We start from the raw sequence: 17,465 nt of genomic DNA on the forward strand, positions 1-17,465 counted from the left end.
TATATATATATATATATATATATATGTATATATATTTAAATGTTTGGGTGTGGACACCTTCGTGTACACAAAGACCAACCGTCATTTGCAGCCCACTGTCACAACTTACGTGCTAAATGGAACACTTTCTAGCAATATACCACAACATCATTAAGTTAGTCACCGCTGAATATCATCATTATCATCATCATTCTCATCATCATCAGTAACTTAATAGAAATATCCCTCAAACTCTCTGTGTCATTATTTCATTAATATCATCCAAATATTATACAACAATCAAATTCGGTACTAAACACAATCCAGGTCAAGAATAATTGGTCAAATTAAAAGAAAACCTCTTTCAAAAGCAGGAATATATATATATATATATATATATATATATATATATATATATATATATATATATATATATGTATATATATATATATATATATATATGTGTGTGTGTGTGTGTGTATATATATATATATATATATATATCAAATAAGCCATATAATATAATACATAGAGGTCTGGATTCTCTTTATGACCTCGGGATCAGAGCCCCTGGCTTAATCACTCAAAGACTATAGTATCTGACTGGCAGGGTTTCAAACCCTGGTCAAGGATACTTGTACGACACTGACTATACCACTAAACCACGAAGTAAGATAAAAGTCAATGACAATTTTTCTTTACATATACCTGTCGAATTCAGGTTTTTTTTTTTTTTTTGTACCTAGAATTGAAATCAACCTATCTTCACCCTCGTAGCTGATTGGTAGGTTTGTGACTTTGCATTCGATTAATGATAAATTTTGCACATTTAAACGTATTTTTCATATTTCAAATAAGCCATATAACTTGACACATTAAAGTCTGGACTTTTAACGACCTCGGGATCCGAGCCCCAAGTCTATATATATAGACTTACAAATGTACTATATATATCAAACATTATTGAAAGGCATCTCTCTCTCTCTCTCTCTCTCTCTCTCTCTCTCTCTCTCTCTCTCTCTCTCTCTCTCTCTCTCCTAATAATTTCTGTTTAATCCAAAGCATTCATAGAAACTCAAATTAGTGATTTTTGGTTTGTAACCATATACGGTTTAAACAGAGCGAAAAAAAGTTCCAATACAAATCCCTGGAATCTATGAAAGGAATTCTGCTTTCAAAAGTTGTAGCGCGTTGTAGTAGGTTGACCCAAGTTTGGGAGCTAGCTCAGGTGAAAAAAAAAATGTCGATAAGGGTGATTTTCTTTCAGAGAGACATAAAGAAAGTTTGATTATTATTCGTAAATTTTTACACCATACAAGAGTTACATGGCAGGTCCTCGGCAACTTAATTCTCCCCACACAAATGTAAACACTCTTTTTCATCTGCTTAAAGCTCTGTACATATGAAAATACGTGAGAGAGAGAGAGAGAGAGAGAGAGAGAGAGAGAGAGAGAGAGAGAGAGAGAGAGAGAGAGAGAGAGAGAGAGATTTGTTTCTCCTGCTTCATCACGTCCCGTTCCTTGGAATCCTCTCGGGACTGAATAATTAGCCGAGATTTCTTTTGATACTTTTTCCTGCTCATTCTGCCAACAACACGACATTTGGTCTCCTATTCAATGACAGTCATTCCGCAAAGTTTGCAATCCTCTTGCAAAGATGGAATTTGGAATTGGCTTCGTAACGAATCGTCAGGGGAACATAAATATCAAATAATTCACAAATAACAGTAATTGTTATCATTCTCATTTTATTAATTTTCGTGCATCTTAATAAATTCCATTTAAAGTATCACGCAATTTCTTCGTAGTCAATCTTCAGAAAATGGTATATTCTACAGAAATGTCAAGGGATGAGAAACTTGTATATTGTTCTTTAATAAATTCAGTGTGAATATATATATATATATATATATATATATATATATATATATATATATATATATATATGTGTGTGTGTGTGTGTGTGTGTGTGTATACAGTATATATATATATATATATATATATATATATATATATATATATATATATATGTGTGTGTGTGTGTGTGTGTGTGTGTGTGTGTGTGTGAGTGTCTGAGTAGCGCTTTGAGAACTGGTTTATTTGGTTCAACATGTTTTGTCCAATCATCAAAATCTAAGGTTTAAATAACTCAGAATTGCTAAAAACTTATCTTTGATATAAAGGTGTTTAATTTGTATCTAATATTGCTGTAAAATTGTCGTATATAACTTAAATTTGGCATTAATTTAGAAGTTTATCATCATCAAATGTGAAACCTAAATTATAATACATAATTTCCATGAACGATGGTAATATTTGGTCATTCAAATTTGAATTTGTGAAGGGACATTATCATACTGTAACGATTAGTTTTAGTATTTAAATGTTACTTAATGGATTGTACCTCTCTTCAGTTCCTTCTTGGAGACGTCTTTATGCGATGGTGGGTTTAACTCAAACTGAAGGGTAGGGTGGAAAAAAATGGCTGTTGTAGAACAGCTTCCGGGAACTTGTTCATAAATATTTGGAAGCTCCAAATTTGTTAAAAAATCCAGGTAATAATTACGTAATAATAAAAAAAAACAGAAAAGATAGCCAAAGCAAATGCAAGCTAAGCATGCCCAATTACTGCAGGTAGTAGATTGGCTAGGGCACCAGCCGTCCGTTGAGATACTACTGCTAGAGAGTTATGGGGTCCTTTGACTGGCCAGACAATGGATCTTTTTCTCTGGTTACGGTTCTTTCCCTTTGCCTACACAGACACTGAATAGTCTGGCCTATTCTTTGCAGATATTGCTTATGTAGTCAATAATCATAGCGGCTGCATTTGATGAATTTAGGTCATTCCTTAGATAAATGGTATTTTATGAAAATCTGAAATATATTATCTCCTTTTCACAGGATGAACTTATAGTCTTCTCATAATCTGCTCTTTGTTCTTCACAGTCTTATGAAGCACAGTTTTCAAAGGAATATGAGTCCTTTAAAAACTTATTTTAGTTCGTCAGAATTGTATATATAGTTCAAAATATAAGACGTTCAGATCCCCCAGGGCATTGAAACGTAATGTATCTTAAGTCGTTATAGATTCCAAATTAGCGCAGTCACCCTTCATGGGACCTCTTGCTAATCCTACTCCTAGTCACGTGGTAGTACCAGCAAAGCATCTTCCTTATCATGAGTTACCAGATATAAAGATTTTCAAGTTTAATGGTTAATTAAGACTTTGGAACAGTTTTGGGGATTCTTATAGCAGCCTCACTGATAGTTGTATGAATATTGATCCAGCGTTGAAATTTTATATACTGTACTCTTAGCAGTAAAGCTTATAAAACCGTAGAAGCTTTATCCTTAACAAATAATAAATACACTGCAACCCTTTGATTAATGAAGTCCTGATTTGCAGATGATAACCAATAGTTATAACGATTACATTTACAACTTATGAATATGAAACCTACAAACATAACCTTAAAGATTTAACATTTTCGTTTAATGTTTGAATGTTTGTTATTGTAAATATAAAGTGTAACAAAAGTCCCTTTTGATGATTACCTACTCAAAGATATAATTTGTAAAAAGCTTAGTATACAAACTTCAGAGTAACTATTCAATAACTACAGTACTTATCACGTAACACTGGAACAGCTTTAAGAAAAGTCATGGAAAGTTTCCGATTTCCTTTAGATTAGTGTGAAAACTCAACTGGTAATCAACTTTTAAACTTAAGTTTACATTCTAAGGCAAGACATAATCGAAACTTTAATAAAACCAGTAACTTTTCTCAACGAGTAACTGTTTCTTCCTCATGGAAAAAGACTCGTATGTTCTGTTAAGATGTCCATAGTTCTAAATATTGTTCAAAGTATCCTACAGGGGTAGCTAGGAAAAAATATAATAAGAGATTTAAATTGTTGCTTTGTTTGCATGAAGAAAGGTCATAGAGCCTCAAACTATAAAGTAACACCAGAATGCATACATTGGAGTGGTAAACATCAAACCTTTCTTTGCATAAAACTAACCAATAGTAGTGCCCTGTTAACCAAATAGCCACTGAAACTAATTTTGTCCAAGTAGCAACTAATAAAAGACCCTATGTAAATAGTAGTGAATCTTCCTGTAATCAGTTGTTAGTGGATGGTGACGAAGAATCGTATTTGAAGGTTTTAACAGCGTGGTCAGTTCATTACAGACAGATACTTAGACCTCAAAAATTTCTTTTACCTCGGCAGCGTTTCCTGAAGCTATAGTTAAGATTTCTGGATCAGGTATCCGCGAAATAGTTTGCATCTTTTTAGACACTGGAGTCCGATGCACTATTATACATTCTGCTTTAGTGTGCCGTCTCAAACTGAAGTCTGTTCACACCATTCCACTCAAAATTATTACGTCTGGTAATCATGTTCAGACTGAAACCTGTGACGTAGTAAAGCAGTCTTTAAATGATGACGTCATCTTTACTGCGTTGTCTTCATGTCTGAGTTTGACAGAATCGTCTTTACGTGTTTATTTTTTCATTTATATAGTGATTTTTTTTTCGCTTATATTCCGATATATCGTACGTGTGGCAGAGATGGAAGGCATTGGTGGAGGGTAGGTGAACGCAAACTACGATCTACGTGAAGAACATCAGTTTCCAAAGACAAATAGAAGTTACGTTGCATGTGTTTGTTTACTTGGAGTTCGAATGTGCATTGTGTTTTCACAACATCCTCGTGAACTTTATAACAAGGCCAATGTTACTAAAGGCCAAAAAAAGAACAAAAAATATGCAGAGAGCAAAAAAAAATAAATAAATAAAATAAAAATACAAATAAAAAAAAGAGAGGGGAACACGAAAATAAAAGAGTACAAAGCTGGAACATTCTAACTAAACCTCTGGCAGCAATGAGAGGCCGCTGACAACTCATGACACCCTTACACCAAGTGTAGTAGTAAACTTGGGTTTAAATACCTTGTTTAGGGAGCCTTCGTGTAAGAATAAACAATAAATATACAAAGTAAGGTTATCATAATAATGTTATCTTCAAATTAAAATTCAAAAAAGTTTATTGACATAAAGATACATCAAATGGGATGTATTAGCATGCTAATGCATCCCCAACAAAACTTATTACAAAGCTCCTTTATCTATTCCAGTAAAACCTAGGAAACTTGTTAACAATTTTTTTTTTATATTATTATTTAAGACAAAGCAAACTTGCTCAGTAACACTATTTATAGAAACATTTCTAAAATCCCCAAGTTTATCACATTCTAACATATAATGATGTAGAGTATGCGAGTATGCTTCACCACACAATCTACAGGGTATACCATCACCATCAATATATTGCCAACAATAATAATACCCCAACCTCATTCTCATAACAAAAGTATCAACTTTAGAAAGGACCTTGCCTTATGTAACATTAGTATTTTCAGTAACAAGCAAATAATGCCTCATACTGACGCTGCCCTCTTCCAAGATCTTTAAAGCCTTTTCTGTTCCCCAAACCTCTTGTTTTATTCTCATTCCTCGTTTTATTCTATTAAGGCTCATAGAGGTTTCTATGTCAATGTCAGGCTTTCTTGTGGCCTCCTTGGCCAGATTGTCGGCAACTTCATTTAATGAAATACCAATATGAGACGGAACCCAATAGAACTTTACAGTTATTCCTTTCTCCTGAAGTCGACAAACCAACCCTTTACAAAGAACAACCACCTCGCTCTTAGTGGATGTTTTGCTATTTAAGGCTAACAAAGCACTCTGGGAATCAACGAATACAAATATATCCTTTGTTTTATTAACTACCATTTTGAGACCCTCATGTATAGCATGTAACTCTGCTACCGTAGACGATGTTTCATCTTCAATCCTCTTAGACATCATTTCATCCACACTAACATCATTTTCATAATATTCACGAACCACCACACCACAACCAGCTTTATTACCATTCACAGAGCCATCACAATATATATGAATGGTATTACACTTGGGTAACATGCTAAATTTACTAAGAAAGTATTGTCTCAACACATATTTATTACATTCGCTCTTTTTATAGTTCAACTTGTTTATACATATATTTAACCTACAACATAACCATGGTTTTGGACACATTACTCTTTCCAATTGAACACAAAATTTAACAACGTCATATTTTAACAATATTCTATATAGTTTTCTCTAATGAACATTAGGTTTATTCGAGATTCTACGGTTACCAGACATCATATCAATAGCCACTTTTAAAAACTCTTCACCCCTCCTTATACTTCGGACAACCGCTGCACAGACTATTTCTTGAACTCTTTCAGAGATACTTGGAAGGTTCAACTCCATTCTCATGATCTCTGTGCGCGTGCTCATGGTACAACCTAGTATTAGGCGCATTGCTTGATTTTGTATTATTTCTAACTTCTTTAATTCTCCCTCCGGATAGCAGATTAGCACTGGGGCTGCATAACCAATAACCGAACGAACTGTGCTTATGTACACGAACTGTGCTTATGTACATCATTCGCAATACAGGTATACCGGCACCATTACCTCGGTTAGCCAATACCTGCAAAGGTTTTAATCTTGCCAGACAAATATTTCTAACATAATTTACTTCATCCATACTTTTGTGAAAGCCAATATACATACCAAGATATTTATAAGTTCCTACCTTTTCCAGCTGCCACCCATTAAATGATATCTCGTTTTCAATAATGTTATCTTTATTTCCTTAAGAAAACAAGAGAAAATTTAAAACAAATCTTTGGAAGCTCATAACTCAAAAAGACTTATTCACCCTTAGGTATATTTGTCTCATTTATTGTTCGATTTTAGAGAGAAAGATATCATTGAAAAGAACAAGACAAATCCCAAGATTTTTGTAACAGAATTTTTATTTAATTTTTATTTTATGATTATTTTACGTTGGATGAAGAGAATTGCGGGAAAAATAATCCTGTAAAAGAAGAAGTAAAATATAAAATTTGTCACACAGAATTATTAGTTTTATAAAGAAATTTTGATGGTATGATTTTCTTTACAATTGGTGTCAAATTAGTGGAGAAAAATATCCTTAAAATTTGTTTTCAAAATTATGATTTTTGCTAAAAAATCCAAATGTTTTTGATCAAATGACTTCAAATTTTTATATGATGAAGGTATTATATCTGTCTGAAACATATATAGAAATTGTGTATTTTGAATTATTAGAAAAAAAAAAAAAGGCACATAGCAGATGGTGCCATTAAAATGTCAGAGTCTGAATTGAATCAGATTGAAAACCTTTAGAAATTTCACGTAGGTATAATGGTAGAAATCCTTACAGCAGGGAAAACTATCAGTACGTTACCATTCAAGAGAAATGAAAGACTAGCGACGTATTACTGTGAAGCTCTTGGTCAGATGAAGTAACTTTCCCAATCCTTTGCAGCTCATACAGGAAATAGTTTGAATGATTGTTTACTAGCAGGACCTAGCCAAAAACTTCTAGAATCTCTTATTAAATTTTCCATTAACACAGTAGCAGTTGTTGCAGACATATCGACAGCATTTTTACGTATAACTATTTCAGAAAATTAAAGATATTATTGCAGGTTTTTATGGTATGAAGACCAAACCCTCAGAAAGTTATCACATATAGATTTAAAGTAGTCTTGTTCAGTGTAACATCATCCCCACTTTTGCTTCAGAAAGTACTAGCTTATCACTTAGAAAATCATTAGAATCCATTAGCAAACACTTTGATTTCACATTTTTTTTTTTTTTTTTTTTTGGTATATAACTTTCTGCACACTTATGTACATGTAGAACAGCTGAAAAGATAATATCCTCAAAACAATATTTTTTTGTATGATGCTTATTTGCCAATACAATTTTGGGTGGGAATTGAGATAGAATTTAATAATGTCCTGAGTGTTAATCAGGAGAAAATGTACTTACATGATGTCAATTTCTTGGTATCTCATTGATTTCTGTTAGTGATGAGATATCATTATACCAAAGTAAAAAAAGTATGTAAGGAGGAGTGTAAGTATCATCAAATCACCAAGAGATTAGCCTTATCTGTCATTTCAAGTGGTGTTTTTTTTTATTTATTGGGATTTTTTCCACCAGTTTTGATGAAGGGAAATTTATTCATACAGGGGTTATGGAAAGGCAATTAATCCTAGGATGAACAATTACCCAAAATCATTAGCTCAAGAATATGTTGTGGATTCAGGAAAAAATCTTGTAAATTACTTATGAGTGAAGTGAGATTAGCGCTAAGTTCTCCACTTACCTTTCCAAAATCAAAATTATTTGTGCTTACTTTTGAAACACAATTAGCTAAAAAGTTCTTATCCAACGATAAACTTGCATTAGAAGTTGTACATTGGACAGTCAGTGAAGTTACAAATAGTTGGGTATATCTTAATAAATCTACAGAAATATTTGTGCAAAATAGAGTTGCGGAAATTCGCACAATACAAATTTAATATAATTTGTGCATATTACATGTTCCTACCGGTAATAATTCAGCAGTTATAGTAACCCAAGGTGTTAATGTTTCAAAGTCAGCCAACAATTTGATGTGGAAAAATGAACATTCATTTGTCCTTGATCCTTTAGAGTACCCACCTAAAAAGAACTTTGTTTGCAATGCTGCAGTGGTCTGAGAGATTTGGTAGAAAGAAACATAATGCAACTCATTTGTCAAGTATTTGATATGGGAAGATATTCTACTCCTACTAAAGTTATGAGAGCCATATCCAATGTCATAAAATTTTGTAATAAGTACTTCCATTAAAAATTCAAGTTGAATGCTTTACATTACTGCATGAGATTAGCTCAGTTACAGAGTTTTCCTGCTTTATTTGAATATATGAAACAAATAGAGAAAAGTCCTAAACTAGCTAGAGAAATCTTGAATTTAGTCAAACAGCTTGATACATGAGTGAAAATAGGTTAATTTGTTGTGTAGGTTGATTACAGAACTCAGATTTATTTCCTGAAACAAAATGTCTAATTTATTTACCTGCCAAAATTCCCTTGACCAAATTGATCATAACTAATTATGATATCCTTCATTGTCATTGTGGATTAAGTCAAACGTTGTTAGGTCTTAGACAACAATTTTGGATATCAAAAGCCAGAGTCATTATGAAGAACATCATTATATAATGTGCGCTATGTAGAAAAGTAGTTGGTAACCCAATTCCTCAACCAGGTCCACCTCCCTTACCAGAGCAGAGTCCAATAGGTCAGACAATTTAGTTCTCTTAGAATAGATTTTACCAGTGCTATGAGCACTGCTGATCCTTCAATTGTTAGATCAAGAGCAGTACTTTTTAAGTTATGTAGTTCTCTTACCACCTCAGAATTCTTATTAGCCTTTCGTCAGTTTGGTGCAAAATTTGGTGTTCCATCTCTTGACCTTTCTGACGATGGTACCAATATTAGAGGAGCCGCGAGATTTCTTAATGATATTAAAGGTTGACCAGAAATAACAGCATATATGCAAGACAATAATATTTTGTAGATATCTAACAACCACCGTTCTCTCTGGAGTGGAGATTTCTTTGAAAGACTTATTGAAAGTGTCAAGAGTAGCCTTTGTAAATCTCTCTTTAAAAATGCATCTCATTTAACGAGTTGTGCACTCTCTTATGTGAAATTGAGTTTATCATAAATTTTCGTTCACTTACTTATTTTCAGAAGATGTCCGACAGTAGTACCTCAGTCTTTATCATTTGATTTATTGGAGAACTGTAACCCTATTTCGACCTCCGAATTCGTTTGGAGCAGATGGTCGACACAGAGAAAATTTAGACTTTAGAGTATAGTATGCCAGACTCTCAGACAAATTAAAGAAATATGAGAAAGTGTTGTTGAATATATTATATATCTATTGTATGAAATATCACACTGTGGGCAACTTTATCGTGCCCTTTATCAACTTTAGCACACCACTGAAAGAAAGACATTTAACCTCTGCCAAAGTTATATCTTGTCTGTTGAAAGCTGGTGAGTTCGTACTATTAGAAAATACGACTAGAGACGAATATCCTTTATGGTTAGTTACCTAGTTGATAAGGGGCACGATAGTGTTGTCCTCAGTGTGGTAGTTCATACAATAGATATAGAATACATTCAACAACACTTTCTCATATTTCTTTAATTTATCTGAGAGTCTGGCATACTATACTCTCAAGTCTAAATTTTCTATGTGTCGACCATCTGCTCCAAACGAATTCGGAGGTCGAAATAGGGCTACAGTTCTTCCATAAAATCAAATGACAAGGACTGAGGTACTCCTCTAGCACATATGAAAAATAGGTAAGTGAACGATAATTAATGATAAACTCAATTTCACATAAAAGAGTGTACAACTCGTTTTGCATTTTTAAAGAGAGATTTATGAAGGCTACTCTCGACCTTTCAATAAGTCTTTGAAAGAAACTACCACTCCAGAGAGAACGGGGGCTGTTACATTTCTACAAAATGTTACTTTGCATATATGCTCTTACTTCTGGTCCACCTTTAACCCTTTTACCCCCAGGCTATTTGGAACTTTCCAACCCTTAGCTCCCAGGCGTTTTTTTTTTTTTTTAAAGCACATTTTGCAATATATATTTTTTCAAATTGCTCTAACAGCCTTAATTTTCGTCATAAAGAGGTCAAGTTGGTCTCATTCTTTTGGAAAATACCTTAAGTTTCTCATATAGTTATCAAAAATATGCAAAAAATAAAAAATACGAATAGCAGTTTTGCTAGGACGTACCAGTACGTCCATGGTGGTGAAGGTATGAGTTTTGTGAAACGTACCAGTACATCCATTGTGGGTAAAAGGGTTAATATCATTAAGAAATCTCTTGGCTCTTCTAATATTGGCACCATCATAAGAAATGGCAAAAGATGGGACACCAAACTTTGCACCAAACTGACGAAGGGCTAATAAGAATTCTGAGGTAGTAAGAGAACTACATAACTCAGAAATACCGCTCTTGAGCTAGTACAAATAAATAGACAAACTCATACCCGTTCATTATCACTAAATATTGAAGAATCAGCAATGCTTATAGCACTGGTAAAATCTACTCCAAGAAAACTAAATTGTCTGACATAATTGACTGTCTGCCCTGGTAAGGGAGGTAGACCTGGTTGAGGAATTGGGTTACCAACTACTTTTCTACATTGCACATATTTACTAATGATGTTCTTCATAATGACTCTGGCTTTTGATATCCAAAATTGTTGTCTAAGACCTAACAATGTTTGACTTAACACAAAATGACAATGATAAATATGATAATGAATTATTAGAGTTATGATCAATTTGGTCAAGGGACATTTGGTAAATAGATATATTGGTCATTGTGTTTCAGGAGACAAATTTGAGTTCTGCAATCTACCTCCACAAAAAAATAACTGATTTTCACTCATATATCAAATTGTTTGACTAAATTCAAGATTTCTCTTGCTAGTTTTGTTCTTTTCTCTGGTTGTTTCCAATATTTATATAAAGCAGGAAAACTCTGTAACTGAACTAATCTCATGCAGAAATGTAGAGCATTCAACTTGAATTTTTAATGGAAGTACTTATTACAAAATTACATGACATTGGATATGACTCTCAAAACTTTAGTGGGAGTAGAATATCTTCCTATATCAAATAGTGGAAGAATAAGTTAGATTAAACTTCATTCTACTAAAATCTCTGAGACCACTACAGCATTGCAAAAAAAAATCCCGTTAAAGTAGGTACTCTAAAGGATCAAGCAAAAATGAAGGTCAATGTTTCCACATTAAATTGTTGGCTAACTTTGAAATGTTAACACCTTGGGTTACTATATATGAAGAATTATTACTGGTAGGAACATGTAACATGCACAAATTATACTCAATTTGCAAGTTATGAATTTCCGAATTTCTATTTCTCACTAATATTTCTATAGATTTATCAAGATATACCCAACTATTTGTAACCTCAGTGGCTGTCAAATGTACAACTTCTAAAAGCAAGTTTATCGTAGGATAATAGTGTTTTACCGTATTGTGTTTTAGGAGTGACTACAAGTAATTCTAATTATGGAATGGGAAGTGGAAAACTTAGAACTACTCTCACTTTCCTCATAAGAAATCTACTAGGTTGGTTTCCTGAATCCACAACATAAACTACTAATCCATATGCTACTGCTGATGAATCACAGATGACATTCAAATGTGATTTACAATGACTATCTACAAACCTTGGAAATTTAATGGTTGAGTTTTGACTGAGATTATGACAAATGGTCTGAAATTCTCGAGCTAATGATTTGGATAATTGTTCATTCTAGGATTATTTACCTAACCATAACTTTTGTAAGAATAACTTTCCCTTCCACCAAAACTGGTGACAAAAATCCTCATAGATGAAAAAAAAAAGAACTAAAAATGAGAAATAAGGCTAATCTCTTGATGATTTGATGATACTTACACTCCTCCATACATCCTTTTTTACTTTGGTATAATGATATCTCATCACTAACAAAATTCATGAGATACCAAGAACATTGTTATCATGTAAGTACATTTTCTCCTGATTTAATACTCAGGAAATTATTAAATTCTACCTCAATTCCCACTGTGACGGGCCGAGATAAGGTTGTGACTTAAAGACAGGATGAAAGTAACTGAGTGAGTTTATTATAGAACACTCTCCTTTATATACAAAAGCTCAAGGCAACCAGAAATTTCATATTCAAAATCGACACCGTTACCGGTGAGAAAAACAGACAGGTTTATTCAGGCTCTTTTTAGTGCGAGGGAAGAGCGAAGATACAAGCATAATATATACACAAAATTAACTATGTATGATCGTGTGACACATGGTTGGTACATGGCTCCCCCCTAAAAGTGACATACTGTACATGTTGAATAGGGCACCCTGATCTAGAGAGGCAAACTGTAGGCAGGTCATCTGGCAGGAGATAAGCAGGTTTTAAACGATCAATGGAGACCCAGTCTTCTTTGCCATGAATGTTTACTAGGAATGCTTTCGGTCTGCGTCGGATCACAAGGAAAGGGCCCGTGTAAGGGGGCCTTAGCGGTGTCTTGCTAGTGTCGTTGCATGGGAAGACGTGCATTGCAGAGTGCAAGTCTGTCGGTATGTGATGCTCCGCTGGGGGCTTGTAAGTCTGGTGGCATGGAGTAAATTTTCCCATGACGCTTCGTATGCGCTGGAGATCGTCGGAGGAGGTTGTAAAAGGAAAGAATTCAGCAGGGACAACCAACGGGTCATCATACACCATTTCAGCTGCTGAGACTTCGAGGGCGTCTTTAGGAGTGGTCCTTAGTCCCAGGAGGACCCAGGGAAGCTGAGTAAACCAGTTGGAATCCTTGGAGCAGGACATCAAAGGTGCTTTGAGGGTGTGATGAAAACGTTCAACTATTCCATTGACAGCGGGGTTGTAGGCCGTTGTCTGATGTAGGGTGATAACCAGGAGATTCGCTAATGATGTCCACAATTGAGAGGTGAAAATGGTACCCCTGTCAGAAGTAATATGCTCAGGGATACCAAATCTTGCGATCCATCCTGAGAGTAAGGCTGATGTATGTTATGTACTATTGTAATAATGTACTATATTATTTCAAGTGTTGCAGGTATTGCGCAACATTGCATCATATTGCATGAATAAAACATGTTATGCTTTGTACATAAGTGTAATGATTTATTTTGGTATTAGGATTCAAACATTTGTTGATTACCTCAAAGATAGGATGTAATTCTTTATAGTTTTGTACTGGAGTAGGATTTAAGTCTTTTCAGAGCGATGCTCTTTTGTTTAGCAATGTTTTGGTTTTGTCATATTGTGTATGACGCTCCACATACACTTAGGAGTCAGCTGTCATAGAGCAATGTAGTCACAAGATTTATCAAAAGTGTATTTTAAGAATACCAACGTATCATTAAATCCCACCAAGAAAAATTGACGACCAAAGATGGGATCAGCTGAGAAATAATTACTAACAATTCTTCATCTATGTTCCAGGTAATTATTATGGTTAATAGAAACATCCTCTCAACACATCAATTGGCGACGCCCAGAAGGACGAACACACGCAGAAGAAACATTTGGCCTTATGTTGGATGGCCAGCACAAGGGAAGGAGCCTTTGCAAATCGATGAACAAGAGAAAAAAGACCAATGAAGATTGTACAAGCAGCAGAACAGGAATTTCATCAAACAAACAAAACAAACAAAAAGTAAATTGTAAAGTTGGGTAGGCTACAAAACAGGTAGGAAGTAAACTTGTGACTTTAGAACAGTAGCTTAACCTATTGTAGGTAGTAAGGTAAGACTCAAAATGCCTTTTGACATTGAACATCCTGAACGTTTCAGCATCACAGCTGAGCCCAATTCTGTTGCAATACGATGGCAACAGTGGTGTGAGGAATTTAACATTTATTTAGAAGCATTAGGGAACATGAAGGATGCCCAAAAGAAGGCATTATTACTTCATACAGCAGGTAGGGAAGTTCGGGAAGTGTTTGAGACTTTGCAGCCTACAGATGACACAAGTAAAGCTGCAATTAGGGCTCTTATCACATATTTTGCTCCTCAAGTCAATAAATTTTGTGAAAGATACCAGTTTTCAGCGCAGGCTTATCAGAAAGAAAATGAAAGTTTAGATGCATTTGTGACTAGACTAAACAATTTAGCTGTTTCATGGGAATTTCTAGAGTTAGAAAATGTTATCATAGATCAAATGATTGCACATTGCACATCTCAAGAGCTAAGAAAAAAATTATTGCAAGATAAAGATTTAACATTAGAATAGGTATTGATAACAGGCAGAGCTTTAGAAACATCAAATAGGCAAAGTAACATAATAGGTAGTTCTACAAGCAATAGAATGTAAAATTCTAAAATTAATACAGTAGGTTCTAAGTGGAAAATCAATGAGAATCAGAGAAGGAATATGTCAAAGCCTAGTCATAGAAAAGTGCCTAACACTAATGTTCATAAATATCAGAATCAGGCTTATACACAGAAACAACATGAAAAACCCAAGTGTTATAGGTGTGGTAAAACTGATCATCTTGCATACGAAGCAAAGAAATGTCCTGCTACTGGAAAAACATGCCAGAATTGCAGAAAGATGGGTCATTTTGCAACTGCTTGTAGATTCCTAAAACAGTACGCAAAGAAAATAAATGCTACAGTTGATACTATTGGTCAAGAGAATAATGTGGAAAATGTTCATGATAATCAGGTTAGGTCAGAAATTGATTTTGCGTTTTGCATTAATTATGTCAACAAAGGTGCAAAGAAACATATCATGGTAGAAGTAATCACAAATGGTAAACCAATTTTGATGCAAGTTGACACAGCAGTCGATGTATCAATTATGTCTGAGAAAACGGCTAAAAGCATTCCAAATTTGTTATTAGAAGGTACGAATAGAGTTTTGAAAGGTTATAATGGTTTTGATATTCAGGTAATAGGTGCTTTGAACGTAGAAGTACAGTACAAAGAACAGAAATTAGAGAGAATGCCATTAACAGTAGTAAAAGGTAATGGACAAACTTTGCTAGGTTTAGATTGGCTACAGTATTTGAAGTTAGATTAGCCTAGTATTTTGAAGGTTACAGGTAGACAAGATGAACACAAAAATGAAATATCTATGGATAATATCATATCAGAGTTTCAAGATGTATTTGAAGATAAAGTAGGTACAGTAAAGAATGCAAAGGCAATTTTAGTTTTGAAACCTGACAGTTCTCCTAGATTTTGTGCTCCGAGACCAATACCGTATGTATTGAAAAGTGCAGTGGGAACAGAAATCAGGAGATTAGAAAATGAAGGTTCCTGGGAAAAGGTTACATATTCAGATTGGGCTACAGCATTAGTTCCTATTGTGAAGGAAAGTGGATAGGTTAGGTTATGTGGAGATTACAAAGTAACATTAAATCCACAACTGCAAGTAGCTCAACATCCCTTATCAAATCTGAAAGACATGTTTGCAACTATGTTAGGATGCAGTGTTTTTTCTAAATTAGATTTAAGACAAACATTTCAACAGCTTCCCATGGATGAAACTTCACAAGAATTATGTACAGTAAATACATCCTTAGGTTTGTTTAGACCAAAGAGATTACCTTATGGAGTTGCAAGTAGTCCAGCTATATGGCAACAAACTATGGATAAGATTTTTCAGGAATGCAAGGAGTATTCATCTCTATAGATGATATTTTGATTGCTGGTAAAGACACAAGAGAACATAGAGAAAGATTGCGAACAGTTCTGAAGAAGTTGAAGTAACATAATATTAGAGTAAATAAGAGCAAATGTATTTTAGAAGTTGATTCAGTGGAATACTTAGGTTTTGTAATAAATGGCAAGAGTATTCACGAAACTAAAGAGAAGATTAAAGCTGTACAGTCAACAAAAGTGCCAGAAAATGTTAAGGAATTACAATCATTTCTAGGTTTAGTAACATTTTATGGGAATTTCATTCAGAATTTGTCTACAATTGCACATCCATTGTATAATCTGTTGAATAAGGGTGTAGAATGGAAGTGAACAAAAGAGTGTCAGGAATCTTTTTAAAGAATCAAACAGGAAATAACATCACCTACATTCTTAGTACATTATCAAATGGATTTACCAGTTAAATTAGTATGTGATGCATCAAACATAGGTTTAGGTGCAGTATTATCTCATGTAATGCCAGATGGAACAGAAAAACCAATTGCATTCATTTCTAGAGTATTGAGCAAGGCAGAAAGGAATTACTCTCAAATAGAAAAGGAAGGTTTAGCATTAGTTTATGGAGTTAAAAAATTCCATATGTATCTTTATTGTAGGAAAAAGTTCACACTTGTTACAGATCATAAACCTTTATTAGCAATTTTGGGTCCAAAAGCAAGTTTACCTATGTTGGTAGCTGCAAGACTACAACGTTGGGCAATTATGTTAGCCGCTACCACTATGATATAGAATACCGTCCAACATCAAAGATGGGTAATGCAGATGCTTTATCCACATTACCCGTAGACAAAGGAGTATGATGACAGTGTTCTGTTAATTTCTGTATATGATGTACCCATAACTGCAAAAGATGTAGCACACAGTACTAAGAGAGACCCAGTCTTTAGTAGGGTTTTGGAGAGTTTAATGACAGGTAGGGATTTATGTGGAAAAGAGGAAAATTGTAAACCGTATAAGGGTATATGGTATGAACTAAGTGTAACACAAGGAATAGTGACGAGAGGTTCAAGGGTAGTTATTCCTAATTCACTGAGAAATAAGGTTTTGTCTGAAATACATGCTGATTACCAAGGTATTGTAAGATCAAAGTCAATTGCGAGAACTTATGTATGGTGGCCAGGTGTAGATAAAGATGTGGAATCTTATATAAAGAATTGTATGAATTGTGTTATGCAACAGAACAATCCTCAATTTGCTAGAATGCACCTGTGTGAGTTACCCAGGTATCCATGGCAAAGGGTGCATATAGATTTTGCAGGTCCTTTTT

The 17,465-nt window shown here is 34.2% G+C and overlaps 1 protein-coding gene across 1 annotated transcript; it reads right to left on the reverse strand.

Moving 5' to 3' along the window:
* Positions 1–5,379: 5,379 nt before the first annotated feature.
* Positions 5,380–5,967, reverse strand: LOC137645284 (uncharacterized). The gene has a single exon (XM_068378102.1). The coding sequence runs from the start codon at positions 5,965–5,967 to the stop codon at positions 5,380–5,382; it is 588 nt and encodes a 195-aa protein (XP_068234203.1).
* Positions 5,968–17,465: the final 11,498 nt, after the last annotated feature.

The sequence above is a fragment of the Palaemon carinicauda genome, chromosome 8 (assembly GCF_036898095.1).
Source record: "Palaemon carinicauda isolate YSFRI2023 chromosome 8, ASM3689809v2, whole genome shotgun sequence".
NCBI classification, from domain to species: Eukaryota; Metazoa; Arthropoda; class Malacostraca; order Decapoda; family Palaemonidae; genus Palaemon; species Palaemon carinicauda.